The sequence below is a fragment of the Trachemys scripta genome, chromosome 3 (assembly GCF_013100865.1).
Source record: "Trachemys scripta elegans isolate TJP31775 chromosome 3, CAS_Tse_1.0, whole genome shotgun sequence".
NCBI lineage: Eukaryota > Metazoa > Chordata > Testudines > Emydidae > Trachemys > Trachemys scripta.
In genome coordinates this window covers 147,584,376-147,611,704 of record NC_048300.1, presented here as the reverse complement: position 1 = coordinate 147,611,704, position 27,329 = coordinate 147,584,376, and the positions used below count along the sequence as shown (strand labels likewise).

Sequence of the window (27,329 nt, the reverse complement as noted above, 5' to 3'; positions counted from 1 at the left end):
CAAAAATAGTAGTCCCATATCTATCAAAATCTTGGGGGGGAAGCAAATAGATTTTAAACTTGCATAAATTTAGATATATTTTCATATTTGCATAAAGCTACTTAAATTCTATCCTGTAGTGTCTGATGGTGGTCCAGCTCCTCCCAAAACACACACATGGCAATTAATTCTGCATCCTTCAGCCCTACATTTTTTGCAGCGCCCTGCCCTCCATTAGTCATTCTGCATACCTCCAACCCTACATCTGTCCCTGCCTTCCAGCACATCTCAGCTCTGTCTGCAGCTGTGGAAGTTCTTTTTCTTTCCCCACCTCAGACCAGGGGATGGGAGCAGCTCCAGAGATTCTTCACTGTCTCCCCCACCTCCCAACCTGCAGGCTGGCAGGAAGCACAAGAGCTCCAAGATCAAAGGGCTGAGTGCTCCAGCCCTTTGTGTAGAAAGGTGAAGAAGAGAGTTAGATGCCTGGTCCCATGCAGAGAGAAGGAGATGCCTCTCAGTGTAGGAGCACTTTTTGGTTGCAATTCTCTACAAAGTGGAATAATGGTGAAAAACAGTCGCTCAGAAGGGGAGTTCCCTGTAAACTGATGGGTTTTCCCCACAGACTCATAGGAAGGTTGGGAAATCCAGTCAGTGGGGAAAACTCATAGAGTTGGCAGGTCTGTAGTCCCCACAGAGATAAGGAAAATGTTGTAAAGAATACACTAAGGGCACCTAGGAATGATTAAGTCAAAAGTGGAGCTGGAGAAATTGTATTCTGGCCGGAGATGAATAGTGACATTGATAGAATGGAGAGCAGCTGTGGACATAGTTGAAATACAGAAATACAGACTGGAAAGAATATCTGATAATGCATGGGACAAAATCAGAACGGATGTGTTTGCTCTGGAAAAACATGATGATAATGCACTGTTTTAGCAACTTGCTATAAGTAGTGACATAGAAAGGTACCACAGCAGCAGCTATGATCCGGCATGTTAAATCCATTGTTGCTTATCATAGAAATCCAAGAATTGTAATTGTAATTGTAACAGAGAGTGGATCACAGGTCATGAACAGGGAATTCCTGGACTCAGCTGAAGCTTACAAATTTCATCATAGGAGGTCCAGTCCTAGATACCATCAATAAAACCGACTAGCAGACTATGCAGTCTATGTAGCAAAGAACTTGCTAAAAATGATGTAGGCATTTACAGGACATTCAACACTGAAGTATCTGACTCCTATGCAATTGTACCAGCAGCACCCTCCACAGACAAGGGTGGATACCAGAACCATGGTGGCTGTGAAGTGGTTTGTCTGATGCTCTGTGCCCTGATTTGAGGAGGGAGGAAGGGATTTTCATGACAGCTGGGGAACCTTATCTCAGGCCTGCTGCAAGAAATCATGATTTGGTTCACAGGCTAAATACTTGATTCAAATACAATGTAGTAAAAATTAAATTGTCAAAGAAACAAAAGAAATACAGTATGTGTGTTAAGTATCAGAGAGGTAGTATGTGTGTTAGGAGTCAGTATAGTGCTACTTGAGTCAAGATCACTGGCACTTAGGGGTCTGCTTCTTGTGTGATAAATGATTTATGATGCATAACCAACTAATCTTATGCCATTTCCGTTAATTATCACAAAAATATTAGAGAGATTGAGATATAAAAAATCCAGTAGAGAACATATTCAGAGACATATAGATAACAGCTGAAACTGAGCATCTACCTGGGATTTAAATGTTATGCTAATAAAATTGTAGCAATATGTTAGAAATAGTAGTTTGGTATGTAATTTGTCTTTAAATAATTCATCTATTAACACAAAATCAAGATGCAAAATCTCAGTCATGATCTGAAAAAATAAACTTAAAAATAAAAGAAGCATATCTATTATACAACTGATGGATGCACATTTTTGGCATTTATTTCCATGTTTATCAGGTATTCAACTGGGAGCAGATTGAAAGTCTCAGATTTTTTTCCCCATTAATAAGGTCTATTCCAGATTGTTTTTTCAGATTTATGACTCTACATCTCACATCTCCCACTATTAAAAAAAACCTCTGTGTGTGTGTGTGTGTGTGTGTGTGTGTGTGTGTGTGTGTGTGTGTGTATATATATATATATGTAATTTGTCTGCTTCTAAAATGTTAGTTCCTAAAGTTGATGCAGGGATCATACTTATGTATCCAAGTTATAATTTCACTTTGAATAGTAAAGTGCACACATTATATTACCTGTGTCCACTGATTTTAATCTGGAAATTGGAAATAGTAGCAAAAGTGTTAAAATTATACAGCTCATAAATATTTGAAATAAACTTCTTAATTAAAAAAGGAAAGTTGAAATCAATAAAAAAAGTGGTGAAATAAATTATATCTGATATGGAGAAGAATGTCCTGTAAAGGGAAGTACATTTAAAATAATTACAGGAGACCACATCAGCACAATAACGTTAGCTAGCACTTAAATAGAAAATTTTCCAAATTTTCTTGTCTGAAAAGAAGTTCAGGACACACGTTTCAAAAGCAGAGGTTCTTTTGACATTCAAGCACTTGAAATGGGACTGTAATTGGCTTAGTTTTATTTAACAAGGCAAAATCTGATGCTTAGCACTAGCACAGAGATGGTTTTGACAGATGCCTGTGGGTAGATAGGGGTGTTCCTAAGGCAGGGATGGGCAAGTCTTTTGGCCCGAGGGCCACATCTGGGTATGGAAATTGTATGGCGGGCCATGAATACTCACAAAATTGGGGGCTGGGGTGTGGGAGGGCTCTGGCTGGGGGTGCGGGCTCTGGGGTGAGGCTGGGGATGAAGAGTTGGGAGTGCAGGAGGGTGCTCTGGGCTGGGACCGAGAGGTTCAGAGGGCGGGAGGGGGATCAGGGCTGGGGCACAGGAGAGGCTCGGGGGGCAGGATCTGGGCAGCGCTTACCTCAAGCAGCTCCCAGAAACAGCGGCATGTCTATGCTCCGGCTCCTACGCAGAGGTGCGGCCAGGCGGCTCTGCGTGCTGCATTCCCTCTCAGTAGTTCTAAATTAAATTAAATAAATTAATGGAGATATCCCATCTCCTAGAACTGGAAGGGACCTTGAAAGGTCATTGAGTCCAGCCCCCTGCCTTCACTAGCAGGACCAAGTACTGATTTTGCCCCAGATCCCTAAGTGGCCCCCTCAAGGATTGAACTCACAACCCTGGGTTTAGCAGGCCAATGCTCAAACCACTGAGCTAGCCCTCCCCCCTAAATTATTACATAGCAGTTCCATAACCATGAGAAACTTAATTAAGGCAATGGGTGCACTTAAAACACTACAGAGGGTACAGCTGCAGCTGCACCACTGTAGTGCTTCAGTGTAGACACTTACTACAGTGATGGAAGGGGTTCTTCTGTTGCTGTAGGTAATCCACCTCCCAAGAGGGGGTAGCTAGGTCGACAGAAGAATTCTTCCATCAACCTAGTGCTGTCTTCACTGGAGGTTAAGTCAGCTTAACTACATCTCATGGGTGTGGATTTTTCACACCTCAAGAGATCTAACTATACCAATATAACTTTTCAGTGTAGGCCAGTCCAAAGTTCTATGAAGTGACAATAGTATTAAACTTAGGTACGTAAAGAAAAAAATGAAATAGTTTCTTATACACCCACTATAAGGGACCAGGGCATAGGTGATCTGGCCTAGTGTTCACAGCTGGGCTGGTGTCCACACGTCAAGGACGACCACAAGACATTAGTCCATGAGTGGAGGTCAAAGGAATCACTAGAACTAGGTTCAATAAGCAAGAGTCAGGGTCAGAGTCGGAGACCAGAGGTAGTTCCAGGCTGGAATCCGGAGGCAAGAGTCACAGTCAGGCTAGGGTTGTAGACTGGCGATCAGAAGACAAGATGTGATCAGGAGTCACAGCAGGCCAGAAGTCCAGGGTACTTGACCAATCAGAGGCTGCAGGGTACTGTCACTCTAGACCCTTTGTGCGTTACTTCCTGCGTGCCCAGTCTCTGCAGTGTTCCCTGGATGTGGCTGTGCCTGCCCTTCCAGTGGCAATGTGGGAATATCAGCCATTCTAGACTTTGCAGATCTGACTTCTAATCCCATGGATCCTTGCTCACAAACTCGCTTTAAGGCAGGGTCCCCAAACTTTTCATGTCATATCTCCCTTACCCCTGTATGCACCCTCCCCTCCTCCGGGTGCCGTGGTCGGGAACCGGGAATGGGGGCAGGGGGCTGTGGTTCTCGGGGGTGGGGAATGTGGATGGGTAAGGGGGCCAAGGCTGGGGCCAGAGCTGCAGCTAGGCTGGGAGCCAGGGGCTGTAGCTGGGGATGGGCCTGGGGCCGAGAGTGGGGTCAGGGCTGGGATTAGGGCTGTGACCGGGGGCCTGCTTAGGGGCAGGACTGGGGCCAGGCTGTAGTTGGGGCCAGCAGCCAAGGCTGTGGAGCCGGGCCAGGAACCATGGAGAGATGCCAGGGCTGTAGCTGGGGGCATGGCCAGGGCCGGGAGTGGAGCCACAGCCAGGAAGTGGGGCCGCTGCTTGGGACGGGCCAGAGCAGAGCTGGGGGCAGGGCTGGGTGGTGCTCCCTTCTTACCCCCGCTGGGGGCTGGCACAGGCCCCACTGCACCCCCCCACCCCCAATGTTCCTCTGCACCCCCCTGGGGGCCGTGCCCCACAGTTTGGGGACCACTGCTTTAAGGAATGGTTTTGAGACAGGCATATTAATGAATACTAAGAATCCGAAATTCAAAGTAATTCCCATTAGTTCTCTGTTTAGTTTGTTTCCTTTCCAGGAGAATGCAATCAGTACAATCTGGTGCTAACATGAGAAATTTTAAGTGCCTAACAGTGTTTCAATATCCAATTAAAATTATTGCATGAATTGATTAAATGTAATCCCTTTGTAATGCTTTTGCAAACATCATGTCACTAATGGTGCTGAAGTTTTGGTAGTGACATGTGGCAGAAGCAACGTTGGCCTGGAAGAATGCTTCTTCTCAGTACCGGGTTTACAATGGTGGCAATGGTGCTCCAGTGCTGGCCCCACACTCAGAAGGGGCCCTGGCACCTGGACTGTGCCCCCCCCACACACTTCACCCCAAGGCCCCATCCCACCTAGCCTCTTCTCCTAGGCCCAGCCTGCTGCTCACTCCTCTCCGCCCCCTTCCCCCGTGCGAACGGTGGGTGGCGCTTACGGGGGGAAAGGCCAAGTGGGGTGAGGCCTCAGGGCAGACCATGGGCAGGGCCTCATGGGGAAGCAGCCAAGCAGGGGCGGGGCCTTGGGCAAAGTGCAGCTGGAGCCTGGGGCGGGGCCACAGTCCAGGTGCTGGGGCTAGGGTGACCAGATGTTCTAATTTTATAGGGACAGTCCTATAAAGACCCCCCGATTTTGGGGTCTTTTTCTTATATAGAATCCTATTATCGCCTCCTCCCGATTTTTCACATTTGCGGTCTGGTCACCCTAGCTGGGGCCTACAAAAGATTAATCTGGCCCTGCTTCTTCTTGGTGTTATTTTGTGGCTTCTTTGTTTTTTGCCTTTTGTTGCTGTTTACTTACTTGGGTGAGATGAGATTAACAGGCTCAGAAGAGATCAGAGTGCTAAATTGGTATGTCAGTTTAGAGAGAGAGAGAGACGTTTTTTTCATCCATAATCTCTGAAGGTGGAAGATGGACCTCTTTCATCAGAGGCTTAGCAAGATCCAAATATCAGCTGTTGTCACCCTTTCATTGGTTGAGTACCTTCGTGGAAAGATCTTGGTAGCATCTTTAGCTCCTGAATATGCTCCTAATAATTCATATGCCTCAGGGTTGTAAATCTTCAACTTCATGATCTTCAGTGCCCCTCACTCAAATTCGGCCCCTGCCACGTGAGCGCAGGACGAGTGATGGGGTGGCCGGGATTGGGAGTGCTGAGCCAGGAGGGGGGTGCTGCTGAGCAGCCAGGAAGGACTCGGGGGCAGTGGGTGAGAACCTGGGGTTGAGGATCCCGTCATAAAAACAACTAAGCTAAGTGGGGAGTGTTGGGGGGCTGCAGGGTGAGGGGTTGTGGGAGCTATGGTGGGGAGGATGTTGGTGAGAGTGGAGCATGTTGGGGACTGTGGCCTATGGGGCTGAGATATTGGGAGCTGCTGTGAATGAGAAGTACATGAGGGCTCCTGGGATGTGTGAGGGGAGGACTGTCAGGGTAAGAGGGTGGCTGGTGGAGGGTTGTTGGGGTATATGTGGGATGGAATGAGCATTCAGGGAGGAGTGCAGGATGAGGAATGTATGGGGTGGAGGTGCTTTGCTGAACAGCCCCTATTCATCCCATACAGGGCTGACAGCAGCTGGAGCAGAACTGGAGCAAGGTCGAGTGCTGCTCAGGTTTGGCCCAGTAGCCCCTTCATCGTGACAGAGGGACAGTTGGACCAAATTTGAGTGAAAGTGGGGGGCTCCCAATTTCCACAGTGCATAGGCCCCAAAATTCTTTAATCACCATTAAGTGGTTACATTGATGCTTTGTGGCTATCTTATCATGAATTTGGCCTGATCCTGCAAACAGCTCCCGGTGGGCAGACCTCTGCACCCTCCCAGAGCCTCACAAAGTGATTGGGGCTTAACACTTTACTGAGTCGGTGAGCAAAAGCTATGCTGTGTTTTTGCCAACTAGTATATTTGTTCAAAAATGTACATATTGTAAATAACTCAGTGGTAGCCTGTGTCTGCACCCACTCATTTCCCTCCCACTAAGAAATAAAGAGATTTCTTAGGTGAAATTCTGAAATTGTCGGGATTTTTTTTCATTGACATCCACAGGGCCAGGATTTCATCCCGGGGTTCAAATTTGTTGCTATATTTATTATAATCATTATTTATTTATTTATTATAGCACTTAGGAGACCCAGTCATGGACTAGGACCCCATTGTGCTAGGTGCTGTACAAACACAGAACAAAATGATGGCCTCTGCCTCAAGGAGCTTACAATCTAACTATAAGACAACAGATGGATACAGACAGATGGGGGAGCACAATACTGGTGAGCACGTTAGGTAGTGGTCTGAGCAAAGCAGCAGCCTAACCGTTGTCAAGTTTTTTGTGGGCATCACAGAGGATATTATTATTTATAGTCGCACTACCACCCGCTCACCCCGATCTGGAATCTTTTGTGCTAACTGCTGAAAAAACAGAGGTAGACACAGACCTTTCCCACAAGAGTAATTATATAGTGTAACATCATAAAAATGTAATCCTTTATTTACCATAACTGTTGTATAGAAATAGGGTATATATTAATAACTGAGCAACTGGTAACAAAAGGAGCAAATGATGTCATAAAAAACCATATAGTAACACAATATAGTTTCTGTTATTAGAATTGATAGCACACGAGTTGTACATCTAAATCAAAATGTATTAGGCTGGGGGGGTTGGGGAACTAACTGTTTCCATGATATTCCATTAATTGATGCATTAAAATTAGTATTTATTGTTAAAATTTCGGATGTTTCAGCATTAAGCACAGCCATATTTTTGCCTTGAACCTGAATTTCTATGTGAATTCTCTGATTTTCTAAGTACTTAGCAATCACTGAAATCATTTTAATAGAAAATGTAGGGCATTGTCACAGGAATTTACCATGTGTTGAATACAAAGTAGTAGAAACGGTGCTTTTTACTTGAATTCCTTGTATTGATTTGTGAAAATGGAATGACAAACAGATGCAAGACCTAAAGGCTATAGGATATTATGAACAGATAAATGGATAACGAATATGTAAAAGAACAACTCACAAGGAAACAAGTAAGGCTTTATACAGTAAAGATTTAAATTAAAGGAAAAATATCCAAATAAGGCAGAGTTTTCTACTTCACCGGGTTTTACACAAGTTGGAATTTGCATTAATTTTAAGGGTTAAGAAAAATGTCTCCAAAAAAGATAACTGTTCTTAACATCATCTCTCTTCAATATTAACAAGCATATGGATGATGTAACTGTAGTAACTTGGGACAGTAGAAACCAATATTAATGTTAAGATCTGAATATCTATCAATTGGACTAATATCATGGCATCAGATTTTAAGTTGTGTTCCCCACTGCCGGGCAGATTCAGGGATTGGACTGACTTGTGATGCAGAGGGAGGCCACCTGAAAATTCTGATCTGGCATTTGGACTTTCCTTTCCTCTGGGTGGTAGTTGTGACAGTTTGGGAATATATCTGTATCAAATTAGGAATTTCATTGTGTTTTGTGGATGCCATTCTGTGTTTGTAACTTTCATTGTGGATGAAAGCATCCATTTTGTACCCAAGGCCTGATGCCTAGTGAACAGATGATGTCTGAGGAGCTATCACCAAGCAATCAAGGGCCATTATTATTGAAGGGCACTTGCGTAAAGGAACAGTGGGCATCTGTTGGGAGATCCTTTGACTTTGAATGACTATTACACAGAATCGGACAAGAGGTAGGGGACTGGAGCCTTGACCTCCCCGCAGCTTGCAGTGCATGGGAAAGAGGAGACAGAGTCCGTTTTAAAAGAGGTGCTTCTCTAAAGCCAGAGTTACACTACAAACTTTTGCCAGTTTCATAGGGTGTGATCCCTGATTGACATAGCTGTGCTGGCCAAAGCCCCTAGCGAAGACACCGTTATAATGGCAAAACTGATGTAGTTTACTTCCGTCAGGGGGCTGGAATAAGCTACACTGTCAAAAGCAGTTTTGTGGTGTAAATTGCCTCCACTTTAGGAGCACTTTGCCAGTAAAGTATGCTAGTATAGCTATACTGGAAAAGTGATCTTAGTGTAAACCTGACTGAAGCAAGAGAGGCCAACCAATGCCAGAAGTAAGAAAACCAGCCCAGCAGGTAAAGGAGAGCAGCCTGGCCTGAGGTCTTGGATCAAACCCGGGACTCACAGAGGTGGTGACATCAGCCTGAGGGGGTTGCATTGAGGAGTTTATTGTTTGCCATAAATCTGTAATTCTCTTGGGCTTTGTATGGGTAAAGTATCAAAGGGGTAGCAGTGTTAGTCTGGATCTGTAAAAAACAACAGAGAGTCCTGTGGCACTTTTAAGACTAACAGATGTATTGGAGCATAAGCTTTCATGGGTGAATATGACAAAGTGGGCATTCACCCACGAAAGCTTATGCTCCAATACATCTGTTAGTCTTAAAGGTGCCACAGGACTCTCTGTTGCTTTGACGAGTAAAGTGTTTGTGAATAAGAAATTCCTTTGCTACGCCCATGTTTCTTTGCTTTACTGCCCACATGGTCCCTGAGGGGTCTAAGTATAAGAGCTTCCATTGCCAGGTGGAGTCTAGGGGCCAGTGTATAAACAACTGGAGGCTCAGGTGGGCTATGGCCCTGGTTCCAGAGTCTAGGTGGCCATACTGCAGGGTCTCAGAGCCAAAGAAGGGTGTCATTCATGCGGTCTACACCTGGGTGTGTACCTGAGAGCTAGGAACAGTGAGCAATCATTGCCCAAACCCAGGTGGCATAACAACCCGTGGGATTCAGTGGTTGGATCCAATCACAGCAGACTGGTGTCAATGTAGATATGAGGGTGGAGCCATGTTGTAACAGTTGGAACCTTTACACTCCTCTTTGTCAAAGCGTTGCACGTGGCTGATCCAAAAGGGTCAAAGAGGGTGTGGGGCATATTTTCCACTTATCCCTAAAGCAGTCAGCTGTAAAGGGGAAGGGTAGAGTTCACCCTCTTAAAGGGGAGATGCAGTAGCAGTGATCCCCTGGAACTCTGGTTGCCATTGGATTGTTTGAGGCACAGCGCCTCCCAGATTTTCAGAGATGGGGCAGCGCAGCATTCAGGGGGCAATGGATTAATGACACAATTTTATGTCATTCTGAAAACAAGAACTATTAATTGTAGGACCCAATCCTGTACTCATCGCTCAGGAATCAGTAGTGCAGGGGTTTTCAAACTTCATTGCACCGTGCCCCCCCTTCTGGCAACAAAAATTACTACAGGACCCCAGGAGTGGGGACCGAAGCCTGGGCCTGCCCAAGCCCCACCACCCCGGGTGTGAGGGGGCAAAGCCAAAGGCCCACCACCCCAGGCCGGGGGGCCAAAACCCAAGCCCAAGGGCTTCAGCCCCAGGCAGGGGGCCTGTAACCTGAGCCCTGCTGCCTAGGACTGAAGCGCTTGGGCTTGGGCTTTAGCCCCAGGCCCCAGCAAGTCTAAGCCAGCCCTGACGACCCCATTAAAATGGGGTCATGACCCACTTTGGGATCCCGGCCCACAGTTTGAGAACGACTGCTAGAATTTTACCTGACAAGGGGTGCAGGGCATGGTCCTGGAACCAAGATAAACTGTTATGTTCTTCTTTTAATTGAATGAGCAAACATTTTAACTTCCAATAAACTGAATCATAAAGCACTATTATTATTATTGTATTTGCCTTACAGTAGCACCTAGCCATTATTATTTGGATGATGCCATTTATGTGTCATAGAAGTTTTACAAGTTACCAAACTGAAATTGCAGAAGCTGCTACAAAGTCATCAGTTGTCAAAGATGTGAGAAAAATTTTGTTCTTTCTTTTTCTGATAGCTTGAAAATAATAAATAAATTTGTTTTCAAGACTTTCTGGACCAGAGCTGGTGTAAATTGGCATAGCTCCATCTGACCCATTGGAGTTAAGCTAATTTACACCAGCTGAGAATCTGGCTCTGTGTATTTCCAATAATATAGAGATACTGGTTTTATCTGAAGTTTATATTAAAGCTTATTTTATAGGACTATTTTGATAAATTCTGCTTCACTTTCTGAGTTCCTGGAAATATTAACTGTTGGCATAGAGACCCCAATCTACAATGAGCTCTGTACGGACAGGACCTATACCCATTAGAAGTCCCATTGCAGACCATGTCATAGTTTAGTGCTCTACATAATATTATGAAACGTTATTTTAAGTACAAAAAATATAAGTAAAATAAGAGAAAAGCTATGGTTTTGTATGCAAATCTCTTGTATGCAATAGCTAGTGTAACTAATTAACCATGACTCTCTTATGACTGGGAAAAATAACCCAGAATTTACAATATCAGCATTTTTTCTTTACTTAAATACCATCTGATTCTGTAAAATAATGGTCTGGAATCAAGGGAACCTGATGGCCACAGCAGGTATGCAGCAAATTAACCAAAGGTTATTTAGAGTTTTAATGAATAATTATATTAATTAATGCAGAAACTGAAATAGTTTTTAGCCATTTGAATGTTATATTAAGGGAAATTTCTTATTACAGAAAAGCATCTGAGAAGCATGCTAATTTAACAACTAATTACAGTTTGAATCCTAATTAGACAGACAAGAACAAACAAAAAGCACTAACAATATCTGGATTTTGCTTACCCTGTTTGATTTCATTATCAGCCTAGTTCATTGGAGCCCTGTATAATCTTTTGTTAATTTCATATTTGATCTGCTCTCCTGGGTCATAGATCAGATACATTATATATGCGCAAGGACTGCAAGACTAAAACACACACACTTATCTCCTACTGATGTTAATGGGAATTTTGAACGCAAAAAAATGTCAGTTCAGATGGAGCTGATACTATTGTGTCCTGTTGAGCAGAATTTATAGCACTCCTGGAAGCAGTGAAAACTTTTTTCCCACCCAAATCAACCAAACAATCTGTTTTATCAATTATGGGGAAAACTTGGGCTTGGTTACTCATCCCCTTCTACAAAAGACTACTGTTTGTGGTGTATATGTAGTCACGGGTGCAGTCTGCCCTGATGAGTTCCTTAAGGAGGCCAGATTAAAGAACAATGACGTCTTACTCTGATTTACTTGTGTGTGTGTGTTGCTTAGAATGACATATTTACAATGTCTTTTAAAATAATAGGAAGTCACTATAAGGAATCCAATAACTGTCCAAATTGTTAGGTGTATTTCCAGTTATGTTTGGTCCTTTTGTCTCCATCACTGAGGGACAAAACAAAAAACCAACAATATTCAAAGTATTTAAAAGTCTGGATTTTGTTCTCATTTTAGTAGTAAGTAGGAATTTTCTGTAGGCTCATAACTTCACCCGCTTTCATATATAAAATAAAAATCCTAAATTTGATTTGTTTTACACAGGAGTAACTCCATTGACCTCAGGGAAGTTAATCTAGGCTCACACTGGTGTAAGGAAAATCAGAATCAGGTGAATGGTGTCTAAGTAGGTGAGCAGCCACACACAAAAAACATTTAGTAAAGTATCCATATGAGTCTGATCCTGCTCACTCTTGCCAAAAGTACCATTAAAGTCAATGGTTTGGGAGGAGTAAGGACAGTGTAAGTGGATCCCAGAAGTCCTGCCTGTCCTGTAGGACAGAAAATGGAAAGGGAAATCTGAAATTCTATCTCCAGCTCCCTCAGTTGCTCCCTTGGTATTGAAGTACCTGTAGCCTTTAAAGTCTTCCAGTGGTTTGAGGCATCTAACAATAGTAGCTCGTGCCAGCTGTAATAACTGGGTTTCATTCTTGACTGATTTTCCTGTCTTGTGGTCTAAGACAGAATTTCAAATTTATTCAAGTGTAGCTTATGACCTATGAGTTTCTTATACCCTTTAAATGATGAATTTAAAAAAAAATCTCATATAGAAATATAGGTTGAAAAATATGACTCTTCCATTCACTTAGCTACAGCAATGGCCACTGGAGACCTGATCCTGCATACCTGTGCAAGGTAATAGGATCATTTGCCAAGTGGTTGCACTTAAAATTTATTTTATTTGTGAAAAATTCTGCTGGCTTGAGAGAGATTCTCTATGCTTAAATGGGCAATACTGCTAGAAATGGTGATGTCTCTCAGAATAAAACTGAGATGTTTCAATCTACGTATCCAGTCTAAAAAAATTCATACTCTTGCGAAGAATGTCTGAAAGCAAATTCTTTATCTCTTTTACTCTCTTGACTTAAATATGCCCAAATGGATTTTTTTCTTCAAAATGTGTGTGTGAAAGAGAGAAATTGTGCTTCTGACAGAAAAGACCTTGTACCGCAGGACACCTTGAATCACATACAAGATTTCAACACACAATGAATTCTCCCTCTCCCCCACAGACACACTTACTATAGCTATGAAAACAATGAGAACAGTCATTCCTAATGGTAATTTTGGAAATGAACTCTAAACAAAATGGGCAGTAACAGGCACCAGTGTGATGTTACATCAAGTTTAATACACTTTACCTTATTCATTATATCAGCAATATATGCTATGAGTTTCAGCCAAATGGTTAATCCCGTAAAATAATACTTCCATATGGTATTCATGAATGAATTTCATTCTTGCCTATTCTAGCTCAGAAGCATTAGAGGGGCCTGGACCATTAAGGAGAGCATATTTCTATGTGTATGAATCACACATAGTACATGGGATGAAGAGATTATGACAGTTTCAGCATGCATATGCATACCCAGTTTGCCATACAAACTGGTTTTATAGTAATTCATTCAAAATGTGACTAGATTTTAACAAGCAGGAGATTTTAATGGGAATCAAGACAATGACTGGATATCTGCCATGTGCCCCTCCTTCCACCACTCCCAAAGAAAAAGTAAACTTCACCAATGGAATCAAGCGTAAAATGACCTAGATCTCTTCCATGAACACACAAAAAGTCGGAAACCTCATCTGACCACATGTAAGCCAGATTTAGCCATTTACAATATAAAAGTGATAGCTAAATAACTAAAATACCATTTCTCTAATTTTTCCAACCAGATTGTATTTCCTTTTTTCATTCTTGGCCTATAGGGAATTGACCTACAGGGAATGTGCTACATATTAAACCACTATTGGGAATTATTACAAAAAGGAAGTATTTTGCAATATAGTTAATGAATTTAATAAGGAACATAAATACTCTAGAGTGTTGTGCAGTAATTCTGTCCATAGAATTACCTTAGTGCTTGCTGAAATAGTGTAATTAAAAACTCCACTAACCTATCATATTAATTGTTCTTTGGATTTTTTTAAAACAAATCAGTGCTAGGCCTTTTCTGTTACTGTGTTATGATTTAGGAGCTCTCATCTTAGGTTTATATGTGATTTATTAATTTAAATACAAGGATTTACAAAGGTGAAAAAGGAAGCTTCCAGAGGGGCTTCTAAGTACAGTTTAATAAATGTAATAAATTTAAATCAAGCTGACACATTTTAAGAAGGAATTGCATGTCTGGAAAAAGCTGTACACAAGGATAGGCAAACACAATACAGAATATATCAATATAAGGCCATTAATTATAAGTTAAGTGGACATTACTACACACCACAAAACTATTTATGCCATTAGTTCATGTAAACGAGTCCCTGAGTTAACCACAGGAGCTGTCTGCAACTGACTTGCTTTCGGGAGTGTTAGGCTCTTACTGTGTAAAAAAAAACAAAACTTAAAAAAAAAAACTTATGAATGATTTACTGGAAAAAATCAAAGGTGGGTCAACCCTTTTCCTGCAAATATTCCTCTGTTTAATTTATTTTTAATGCTTGCTTACTGGTACCATACTAGTTCTCATCCTGTGAAGATAACATTAATTGGTTGACATAGAACAGCTTTATTCTGAACAGAGAAATGTTTTCACCTGCCAAATAAAATATAACTTTTATCCTTCGTTTCTTGATAAACTGCTTAATAAGTTCCTTCAAGTACTTTTCTCTTCCCTTTGCAAGTTAACCAAACTCTCATTTAATCATTTTAAAACCAGTATACCATATCAATGACTTTTTGCGAGTAAATCTAAATGAAGATTATAATACCATGCCTGAATTTAATTTCACATCATGTCTTTGAATTCAGGTCACTTTAAGAAATAGTGGGCCAAATTCTACTTAGTTAAACTGCTGCAACTCCACTGACTTCACTGGTGTAGCTGAAAGCAGAATTTGGCCTGCTGCCGTATGTGCTGCAAATATAGGCTGAAACTTTTGAAATGTGTAGACAATTGAAAGACAATTTCAACTTGAAAGTAAAGAAAGCAAGGCCAGATTTTCAAAGGTTTTACACACACAGTTGTATGTGGAAAACTTACACACAATTTGCACATGCATTTACTGGGACACAACTGTATGCCATTGGCCAGTTATGGTCACTTCCCTTACCTGACTTTAATGAGAGCAGGAACCAGCCCTAAATCAGCAGGACAATACTGCTAACACATGCTCAGGGCCGGCTCCAGGCACCAGCCCACCAAGCATGTGCTTGGGGCAGCGCCTGGAGGGGGGCGGCGCGGCGGGGCCCTCCGGCCCGAGAGCAGAGCCGCGACTGGGCTCGCCGCCCTCCCCGCGGCGCTCCGGCCGTCGGGGAGAGCGGAGCCGCAGCGGGCTCGCCGCCCTCCCCCCGGCGCTCCGGCTAGGGAGAGAGGGGCCCCGGCCGGGCTCATCGCCCTGCTCCCAGCGCTCCCGCCGGTTGGGGATTGCGGGCCCACGGCAGGGCTCGGCGCCCTCCCCTGCTGCGCTGGAGGGGGGGGGGGCGGCAGGTGGCTTTTTTGCCTAGGGTGGCAAAAAAGCCAGAGCCGGCCCTGCACATGCTGCATCAGATGAGCACATGGGGGTTTTATCTCAGACTGGTACAGAATAAAACTGTGTTTCCTGAATTCTTATGTGTGGCCTAAATTATTTCACATGCATATCATTACCATGGAGTAAAATGAGAACGTGCCTGCCAGAATACTAAGCTTTCAAAATCAGAGTCCAGTTTTGAATATGTATATGATTGAGTAACTTGTAAAATCACTTGGGGCCTGATTGTGGAACTTTGAAAGTCACTGAGAGTTTTGCCATTGACATTTATGGTGCAGGACTGGACACTTAATTCTTTCACATGAAATAGCTGACTTTAGAAGATATTTAGTGATGCACAGATCAGGATTGTGCCCTTAATAGGGAAACTTTTGGGTATTCGTATTTACTGTATGGACGTGCAAGTCCTAGTATTTTGATGCCATACAGAGCCAGTTTGGTTTGATTCAGGAAAAGGAATACAGTTGCATTAGATGAATTGACTCGTCAGGCATAATTGCCAAGTATTTCTTGCTATTTTGTTTCTGGAGCCTGCAACAGACATGTCTCTTATTTTCCCTTTCCAGGAGTTTGTCATGATTGTTGTGTTTGGTTTCGAATATATCATTCGCATCTGGTCAGCTGGCTGCTGTTGTCGCTACCGAGGATGGCAAGGAAGATTGCGATTTGCGAGGAAACCATTCTGTGTAATAGGTGAGTTTCCCAATTAATTTCAATGTAAATTCCAAAAGTTACAACCTAGCCATCACAGATGATTTCTTGCACACATCATAGCAGATTCAGTTTATGTACTTGATTTTACTGTAATTCTTTAAAAAATGTCTGATTTGGAACCAACAAGTTGGTGCAATAGTGAACCTGTATAACAGCAGGATCTGAGCTTCATTACCCTCATCCTCTGACCTCATAATTCTCTCCAGTTGCTATTTGCAGGGCCAGTGCAACCACTAGGCAAACTAGGCGGCCGCCTAGGGCGCCTAGTGGTTGAGGGTGCCTAAAAGCCCGCTCAGGCGAGGAGGTGGAGTGGAGGTGAGCTGGGGTGGGGGTGGCACAGGGAGGGCCACCCGCAGTAACAGGGGGGGTGCATAGGGGAACTGCTCCCCACCCCAGATCACCTCCACTCTGCCTCCTCCACTGAGCACACAGCCCCCGCTCTAATTCTCCTCCAATCGGCACTGCAAGCCTGGGAGGGGAGGAGATTTAGAGCGGCACCGGCGTGCTCAGCAGAGGAGGCGGAGCGGAGGTGAGCTCGGGCGGGCTCCCCGGACGGGGTTAGCTGCCGTGGAGGGGGGCGCTCCCCAGGTGGGGTTAGCTGTAGAGAGGGGGTAGCTGCTGTGGGGGTGGCTCTCCAGGCAGCGGGGGGGGGTGGGCTTAGCTGCTGCGGTGGGTGGGGTTAGCTGCCGTGGTGGGGGACTCCTCTGGTGGGAGGGGCAGGAGAGCGTGGTTAGCTGCCGGGGGAGGGAGGGGGTTATCTAGGGGCGGGGGGTGGCGCAAGGTGGAAGTTTCGCCTAGGGCGCGAAACTTCCTTGCACCGGCCCTGGCTATTTGCACTCACTTGTTGCATCAAATTTAAATTAGATTATAAACAGGAGACATACCTGCCTGTGTTTGTACAGCTCCTGACACCAGGGTTCCCCAACCTGATTGCAGTAGCACCCAAAGGCCCCAATGCAAATAACAAATAATTTCACCATCAGTTGCAGTGGGGCTGTAATGAGGGAAATATGAGTAGGTGGCATTCCCAAAACCTTCCCAAAAGAGTTATTTTTGTTGAAGCTGTGATGTTTAGAATGCGAGAGCAGCCAATATTAACCATGCTGCAGGTTCCTTACAAATACACTAACCAAGATAAGTGTGGGTGTGTCAGGTAAAAGTTGATGGGGAGTGTATAGAGAAGGTCACAGTGGGTTTCTACCATTTTGCATTACTCAGAGGTGTATCATCTATAAAAACATCATTATTAAGCATTTTATGGTAATTCCTGTAATTATCAATTTTAAGGGCTGTTTTTCCAATAATTACAGTAGAACTTTGAGACCCATATCCAAACCATGGTTAGCCAGATCTAATGTGACCTTAGGGAACAACATGTCCCCTGAGGCTTACTGCACAGTTGGCTAAAGAGGAAAGTAAGGAGAGGAAGTTACCTGTTTCCCTAAGGCCAACTGGCTGAAGAGACAGAAGGTACTTGTGCAGGGCCGGCTCCAGGCACCAGCTTAACAAGCAGGTGCTTGGGGCGGTCAAGGGAGAGGGGCGGCACCTGCGGCAATTCGGGGGCGGCAGGTCCCTCACTCCCTCTAGGAGCGAAGGACCTGCCGCTGAACTGCTGCCGCCGATGCGTTTTTTTTTTTCCAATTGCCGCCGCTGATCGCGATTGCGATCGTGGGTTGTTTTTTTTTTCCTTGGGGCGGCAGAAATGCTGGAGCCGGCCCTGTACTTGAGTGTAGAAACTCCACTCTCTCCTGCCTTCACCAGGCAGCCTTCATTGGGGAAGCCAGCCCCTCAGACATTCCCTCTCCCTGCGTTCAGCCATATGACTTCCCTGATTAATCAAACCCAGGGGTATTTGCAGGTTTTTGGTGCACTCAACTCTTTCTAGTCATCAAGGTTCTACTGTATAAAATTCAAGATAACAGAACCAGACAGTTCAGCATAGGTGGTTTATTAACCATAAAATAAGTCAAACATTTAAATAGCAGAAACATGTAACATTCCAGATTACTTGCTGCTGTCCTAGAACTCTTTGTTTGGAGATAGCCACAATTTGTTCAATCCAGCTTCAGTTTATCTTCAGTTTTCTTTCCTCCTACTGTGTGCAAGCCTTTTGCTGGTAACTAACTTCATTTTGGAGGTGTTAATTCCTTGCATAAAGGAAGTTAGTTAAGGGACACAATCATGCTCAAAGTTATATATCCAAACCTGCGTTACTTATGAATCTGTCAATAATTAAAGAAGGCCAGATCATGGCCCATTCTGGGCACTAACCCAAAAGAGTAAGGGGGCCATAAAGCACCCCATGTACCATGCACCATAACGCAGCTTCCAGTTCCTGGTGGGTAGCATGCTCCACAGTGCTGCTGTGTCCCCCCTGCGTGCCAAAGAGCAGGAAGGAGTGAGGAGTGAATATAGCTTTGACTCCGATCCCTGGCGGTGTATCTACACCAGCATATCAGGGAGCACACTCTGGCAGTCAGTCTCCTGGGCCATTCTAGGAGCAACACTACAACATAGACCCCATTGCATGGGGCTAGGTCACTATCTAGACCAGAATTTTAAGCAATTGTTATAGACTTTTCACTGTTTTCACTGGTTGTTTCTTGCTCTTCACTTGTTTCTAACTATTAAACTGGCCCCATTTGTTCCTATCTCTGCTTTTTCTCATGGTCTGCAGTATTCTCATGCTTCATGCCTCATGCTGCAGCATTTAAAAATGAACTAATGGAAAAAAAATGTAATGAATACCTTTCTATTTGTTAGCATTTGTAAAATGTTTTTCCTGGGGAGGGACTCTAAATATTCGGCCTAAACTATTTGACAGTATTGCTCTAAATACTTAGCAGTTTTCCTTTATGGGTTATTTTATTTTTACTTTTTGGATCACTTGAAAACTAGAATTCTTTTCTATTTTTTTTTAAATAGGTCTAATTATGTTGAGTCATATAGCTTTATAGGCTGAACTCCCCATTAAAGTCAATGTAGAGTTCCTCTAAAATCCCATGACCAGATATGGCTTTTTGTTATTTATTCCTTATTTACAGTTTATTCATTCTACTTCCCATTTCAATGTAATAGTGATATCTTTACAGCCATAGTCTGTTTGCCCTTAATTTAACTTGCCGGTATATCCTCAGCAGATCTAACTATTTTTGCAGTCAAACACAATTACTTAGGTCAGTGGCCTAAGAGGTGGAAATAAATGTTTGAATTACCAAAAAGGTCAAGTTCAAAGAGCCTTTGTTTTTTTCAGGTTTCATTAATGACCTATCAGTGTGTAAGGCCAATACTTACAATAATAAGCCTATGATGTCAGTAAGTCTGACAACAACTCTGTGTGCTCCTTGGTAAGAAAAGATACATCAGTACATGTTGGCTAGCTTTGCACCCTACTTGTTGTCTCAGAGGAAATGGGAAATAGAATTGTGCTATTCATCCTGGCTGTGTATTTTGTGTTAGAGAGCTGCCTGCTATCCCTTATTTTACCTAATTACTCCTTGGCCAGCATATCTCATCCACAGAGCACACAAGCGCTGACCCATGTACTAGGCATATCAATTTGAAGCTGGAATTTCAGCACTGCAAAGGAATGTTGCCATGTTGTTCTGTAGTGGTATGGAAGCTGTTCCATACCACTGATCATTTTTGTTGTCCTTTCCTGTACCTTTTTCAATTCCAATATATCTTTTTTGAGATGGGGCATCCAGATCTGCATGCAGTATTCAAGATGTGGGCATATCTAGGACACATTTACCCTAGGATGTTGAGGCGCCACCAAACAGAAAAATCTTAGCCACTGCAAAATTACATAATTTTCATTAAAAGTCAATAGGAACAAATCTGTGTTTGTGCAGCACCTAGCACAATAGAGTCTTGTCCATGACTGGGGCTCCTAGGTGCTATTGCAATATTTAAAAAAAGAAATAAGAATAATAGCAAGAAACTATCAGTTCTGTTAGACAAGTCATTGACATTCCAAAACAAAAAGTCCTCCCTTTAACCTTTAGCACAGTGATTAAGGCACTTGGGATGTGGAAGACCCAGGGTTTGAATCCCCATTCTGGAACAGGAACTTGAACACAGATCATCTACTCCCATATGAGTACCCCCACTACTAGCCTATAGGGTATTCTGTGGGGGTTGCTCTCAGTCTCTCTTGTTGAAACCATTTCACTTTGAGTACATATTAGAGCAGAGACTTGAACTCAGCCTCCACCCCTCAAGGCAGTGCCCTAACCACCAGGGTAAAGGCTAGTCTGCATTCGGTCTCTCCTGTTGCAGCTGTTCTAATTTGAATAAACACACAAAAATTCATAAGGCCAAAGACAGAGCGTGAGAACAACTCTTTAGCTTGGTGATTAAGGCACTCACCTGGGAGGTAGGAAACATGGATTCAAATCTTCTCTCTGCCTGATTCAGAGTAGCCATTTGAATCCACGTCTACCTCCAATTGAAAAATCAATTATTTGCCCATCTTTGATAGTTATCCATTGTGATGGGGAGAGGAGGACTTGGGGGTTCTGTTTTAGGTTGGAGCTGGGACATCCAGGCAGCTTCAGAAACAAACTGGAGGGATGGATTTATGACTCGTGAGTATAAAGATGATAGCTGAAGCCATGACAGCCGATGAGGTCACCCAGGTCTGGAAAGAGTAAAGGAAGGGACATGTCCCTTTTGGTACAGGTTGAAAAGTAGGAGAGAGAAGAAGCTAGAACTGCCCAGGAAGAGGACACTATTATTATTTTTAAAGAACTTTCATAGACATCTTACAGAAACACATGGCTATAAAGGCGCTCTGATACTGGGGTGTTTTAATTATTGGTCTAGTTATCACTGCTCTTAGAATCTGTCTGCAGTGTTTGTGGTCATATGCTTCTGTGTTTGAGGTATGAAAATTATGTGTTCCATCATAGAGTAACCATAGCCACAGATATCACTTGATACATGGAGTGAGGAACAGGAAATTAATCACCTAAACTTATGGCCAAACTCAAAGATCTGCCTTGTAAAATTTCCCAAACTTCTTGAGTTCCTGCCAGTTTTCCTTCATTTTTTGGCCTTCCAGTGTGCCTAGTCCCATGAAATACCACCCTCTCCTACCTAGAGAAGCTACCATCTGATCAACTATGGGTCACTAGCCACTGAGCTTCCTCCCCAGCAGTCACCAGTGTCTCTAACAGCCCCTGAACCTGGAGTTGCAGTGTGTGATCTATCTAGCTCTGCCTTGAAGGAAAGTTGTTCCTCAGTAGTTCTTACGAAACTATGGTTGTGGCAGTAGAGTTTTCCATTGAATCTTACTGCCCCAACCTTGTGCAAAGTCCAGATTCGAATCTGGGTTTCCAGCCCCTTGTTTGGGAATGTTTTGACCTAGAGTTTTGGTTTGAGCCCATTGTGACAGAATATACCCCTGTGTTCATACTCTACACACCATTGTAATAATCTTTATAGAAAGGACTCTTTGTAAGGTATCATTTCAAAACTCATAATTTGCTGGTCAGTATTGTCCTGATTAAAATATGTGTGGCAACATTGTATGTGAAGTTATAAGACCTCCTCCCCCCCCCCAGTATGGTGTATGTTCCAAACCTCACAGCCCTGCCCCAACAGGAGGCAAACAGGGCTGTCCTAATCAAAGGGATGTGTGCTCTGCTTAATTTGCATTTAAGTATTAAACAGAGGCATCAAGCAGGAAGGGAAGACCAAGGAAGTTCAAACAGGTGAAAAAAACAGCAGGCAATATCCTTCCCATAGACTCTTAATCTCCAGGGTCTTAGCTGGAAATGTATTTCAAAGGGGGACTGAAACTATAAAAAGGAGGGACAAACACCCCAAGAGACACCCCGCCTCTCTGCCTATCGCATTCACCACACCCAAAGAGACAAAGAAAGCAGGCATTGGACTCTGGGGAAGGGGTCCTGACCTGAGAGTTTGGTCAGTAATCTGCTGAAGCATCTGGTGAGAAACTTTGCTTGAATCCAAAATAGTTTAAGTTAGACAATAGTAAATGTTTCCTCTTTATTTTTCTTGTAACCATTTCTGATTTTATGCCTCATTACTTATACTCACTTAAAATCTTTTTGTAGTTAACTTGCTTTACTGTTTTATCTAATCCAGTGTGTTTAAACTGAAGTGTCTGAACAACTATTTGAGAAATAAAATGGCATGTTATTTTGCTAAAGGAATAACAGACTTAATATATGTGGATTGTCCAGGAGAGGGCTGGGCAGTACAGGGCATATGTTTCTGTGGGGAAATCTGAGTCAGGGGTGTGTTGGGGTCACCCTCCAGTATAAGAAAGGCTGATGAGAGCTAGAGTGTAACCCAAGTCTGGCTGGCAGTTACACACAGACACTCGGGGAATCACTTGCATTCTGAAAGACTGTTTGTGAGTGGCCCAGGTTGGAGCTACTTCAGCAAAGCATTGTAAGGCACTCAGGGTTGCAGGACAGGGGTGACACAGCCCCCCACTGGTCTGGACTGTACCCTGGTATGTCATACCCATCTCTAGTGATACAAGATGTTTCCAGTGCAGGGCAGCTCTGTCCATGCTTTCAGATGGTGTATTTCTCCAGTCCAGTAATGCTTTTCATGCATCTCGGTTAGTCCATTAGTAGTTTCCTTACAGCTGCTCCTACTTTATCACTACACTAGCTGTAGTACGATGAAAGTTATACAAGTTCAAATTCTGCTGATGTTTCAACTGTGCAAATTCCCAACTGGGAAACTTAAGTCCATTCTCCATAATCAGTCTCTTGGATGTCATGCTTGGCAAACCTTGCTTTGGAGCATTCAGTGATAGCAGCGGCTATCATGTGTTACAGGATCTATTTCTCATTAATCAAAGTAGTAATTACCATCACAGGATATTTTTGTCAGCCCACTATAAACAACTCTACATCTAGGTTGTTGCAAGGTCAGTTGGGGGTTTAATTTATTTATGAAATGATACGTTATGTGCCCATCACCATAGTATTTAGTCACATTACATAGATTAAATGCAACTAGACAGTAAATCTACTGCCCTCAATAAACAGCATAAATAGCCCCATTCCTATACCCCCGGAACTATACATAGTCTAATTATGGTACATAGTTAAGTATATGCTTAACCAAAGAGATGTGCCTTGAATTACATTCTAAAGGTTGGCAAAATTGAGATCTGGAAGGATCAAGCTTCACAGTTGGGGGCCATCTGCTAAAAATGCCCTGTTACAAACTTCAAGCAAACACATTCAGAGCCAAACTTTGTTTGCCTTACTCCAGAGAGTAGTCTAGTTATAGCCAACCACATTACTCACTTGAGCAAGATGAACAGGATTTGTCCCTTAGTGACTGTTAGTGAAAGTGCCTCGGATGATTTCAGTTGGCACAGTGAGGGGCTGAGAAAGAGTGATTTTTTTTAAGGTAAATAGGTCCCAAACCCTGTAGGGCTTTTTTCACAAATGTTTAGTGGCATCTCTTCATGTCTGGCAGTCCTGACAAAACAATTGTTTGGAGTGTGTGAAGCAGTTACCTACTTAGCAGGTAACAGGCCTACTGGCAGACTAAGGTACTGCTTACTGTGAGTAAGGATGACAAAGTCTGGTCGTCTATTTTTAGAAGCTACTTACCCACCATTCAAAGGAAATCTGCTTGGTTGATACACTCCAAGTCCTGGTTACATCTTTTTGGCATGAGCTGAGATCTCAGTAGTTTGGTGATCTGATTCTGCTCTGTGTATGTTCTTATAGCAGCCTCATCACTATAGTATCTCAGCACCTTACAGTAGTGCATTAAGTGACATGATTAACATCTGTCAAATGTGGTTCATTCTCCCGCTCTCATTCTCTCTCTAGGGAAAAAATTGTGTGTGCAGCATCATATTTTGTTTTGGTGTGGTTACTTTTAAGTCCACACTGCTGTGTGTTTATATTAGAGCAGGCAAGGTTGAAGACGTACACCTTGCACTTTAAGTGGAAGGTGGTGAGGTTTGTAGTGGTAGTTAGCTCCTGTGGAAGTTTGTTCCACTCTAGGATTGGCCTCCAAGAAAGCTCTGTTTCCTGCACAGATGAGCTTTACCCTTGTGGTAGAAAGTTCTATTGTGCCTGAGGAGTGGAGTTGTTGGGATTAGGACCAGGGCCAGAGTATCAGGTGATCTTTTACCTATGCTGGGCCCAGACCTTTGATTACCTTAAAGGTATTCAATGGGAAGCAAATGGACAGAGCAGAGGACAGGTTTGCAATAGAAAGTCCATGATAAATGTCAGAGATCCTTTTCTGCATTGTCTATCCAAGTGATATTTTTAATTACTTTCTTTGAAGGCCTTTGGGAGCTAATAGAAACTATTGAAGCTCATTTTCAAAGCATTATGTACTGTGTCCACATGTGTGGTCTCATACCAGATGATATCAGTCAAACTTGGTACATGCAAAAACAAAACTAGACATTCTTTACACATTTGAGCATAGATTTTACTTTGCTAGAAAAAATTTCCTAAAGTCAAAAGCCACAGGCTGGCCATTTAGCAGTCTTAATCCATATTCACCCTGTAATTGAGTTGCAGATTCCTTTCCCATCATATTTTAGGGCTGGATGGTTGGTCACTAACCTTTGAAACTCTTTGAAAACATTTTGATGCTAGAATTCCCAGCAGCATCCCTGAACCTTCAACACGTCAAGAAGTTCATTGACCTTGCAGAGGAGGTGATAGAAATTGGACAGATAGTCGACAGCCCTGAGGAATACTGTACACTTTGTGCACTTTTAGACAGGGCATGTCCAAAATTGCTAAAATGTTTTTAGGGACTGGTTCTAAACCTTCTGCTATTAGCGGTCTCCAGTATATGAAATTGCTAACAGAATTGGCCTCTGTTCCTCTCCCTCCCCCCAACTTTCCTTTATTCAATCTGAGATTTACATACTCTGCTCAATTGGGCTGTGTTATCGGATTACAATCTTGATCTCTGTTGAAATTCATAAGATATTTACCATACCCCAACCTAAATAGTCATTGACAATAACATCTGCCCTTTACAGAACTTTTAGGATTTAATGTTTATGTTTTAGTCACTCATCTAGAGCAGGATTATGCCAAATATACACAGCCATCTATGTCAACTGAATGGAGTCCACAAAGTAGTAAAATAGCTCCTACATCAAAATAATTGTCAATCCCATTTTAGCTTCTTTTAAAAAAAAAAAAGAATTGCTTCAAATATTGGTTGCTGTGCAAGTTTCCCCTCGATATGATATCCAGTGAAATGCTTCAGGCAGAGAGTTGAATCATTTAAAACCTTCCCATATTGATCCACCACTGGTTCCTTTGCTGGATGTATATTATTGTATACTTTTGCACCTGACTGTTATATTGCCCTAATTGTGCAATGCCCAACCTTTCACTAGATTCTGGTTGATGAAGGTGCACCTGCCTGGTGGCAGTTTATGTTAAAGTCCAATTTATGGCATTTCCCATTATGAGCATGCCAGTGTGCATTTATCTTCAAGGTGCCCATATGTGCCATTGTTAGTTTAGAGTTTCTGTACCTGAGTTTGTGCAGTCTGTCTAGAATGACATTAGAGTAATTGTTAAAACTTATTACATTGAAGACAGGACAATTGTCAGTCTGATATCTGGGTATATGAACTCTGTGTGGTGAGGCTTGCAGGTTTAGTTGTGCAAACGGCTTTTTCTCTGTTTGTCACAGCCCCAACCCAGTGGGTGATGGTATAGACAAACTCATTTGAAGAAATGTGATTGGTATATATTATAGGATCTTTCTATAACTACCTTGCAACTTTCTTGATTTTTATTTTTAGTGTCAGTAATCACATTAATCTCCTTTGGCACTGATGGTGGGCATTTGCCTCATTCATTTTGTTCCCCCCCCCCCCTAAATACATTTTTGCTGTTCTCTGCCTACAGATAGTTTTGTTCTTTTCAGTTTAACCTCTGATGTTTGAAGCTATCTTGTGTGTATTGTAACAGAATTGGCCTGATGTTTGAAGCTATCTTGTGTGTATTGTATTCCACTCTGTCTGATGCTTTTAGTTTTTGTAGCTATGATGATGATGATTATTATTATTATTATTTATTTTGTTTATTTACTGCTGTGGCTTCATCATAATTTGTCCCTAAGACTAGACTGTTTCTAATAAATTAATCTGTAAGCGAGGGTAGGTAGTGTAGGGTAGAGGGTATATCAGCATGAGGGTAGATGATGCAGTCGTGTTAGTACTGGTCTGTAATTGCTGTTTCATTTTGATCACGTGTTGTAATTTTAAAAAGATGCATTCTCATTTCTTTTAGATAGCATGTGTTTTTCAGAAGTGATTAAGATTTCTGTTATATCTTGCCAGCCTTAATTTGTTAATGGCAAGTTAAAATGCAGGCCTGGCCCATTGTTATGTTCAGTGTGGCCAATCTGATTGCCAAATCTTGTTTTTAATCCAGACTTACAAGTACAGTACTTCATAATTGATCACAATGTCAGAAGAAGCTCCATTTTCCACAGATGTTTCCATTCATTTGCATTGCTGCAGAGAATGGAATGTTGCTCATCGCCATTGCTGAAGTGACTAAAACCCTGACCTTCAGAGTAGTGCAATGGGAGTGTCAGGATCAGGCCCCAAATGGCTATCCACAAACCTATTTCTGACACCATAATAAGTGGAGTAAGGAGAAACATTCTGTAGCACAACAACAAATGTATTTATATCACACACTTAACAATATTAGATATTATTATATGCCAGTAAATGATGCTTTGTGTATTAACTTTCTATCTACAAATACTACTTATAAGGGATCAAATCTGGCCAGTTTGCAACAGTTCTGCCAGTTGGTACTTTTCCCTAGTGGCTATAGCTTGTGCTCCAGAATCTAAACTCCAATTTTTAAGAAAATATAACTTTTTAACCTTTATGATTGTGGCAATAACCCTAAAAATATAAAGCAAACGTAATAATGCAGGGATAATTATCTGATTTTGCAAGCAGGCTGAAGTAACAGGTCTAAGAAAGGTGTTAGTGACCGTATTTGTTGCAAATATATGTTAACTCTGAAGCCTAATTATAACCATTTACATGTCTACATTTTTGTTTAAAGCATGAAAGAGACATGAGGAATGACTGTTTGCTATGGCCTTATTGGTCCCAGG

The 27,329-nt window shown here is 42.6% G+C and overlaps 1 protein-coding gene across 1 annotated transcript in view; it reads left to right on the top strand.

The window, feature by feature from the left end:
- Positions 1 to 27,329, top strand: part of KCNQ5 (potassium voltage-gated channel subfamily Q member 5) — a 519,022-nt gene that overhangs the window by 392,545 nt on the left and 99,148 nt on the right. The window contains exon 3 of the mRNA XM_034766208.1: positions 16,046 to 16,172. Coding sequence (XP_034622099.1) covers positions 16,046 to 16,172 — 127 coding nt within the window. The remainder of the gene's footprint in view (positions 1 to 16,045; positions 16,173 to 27,329) is intronic.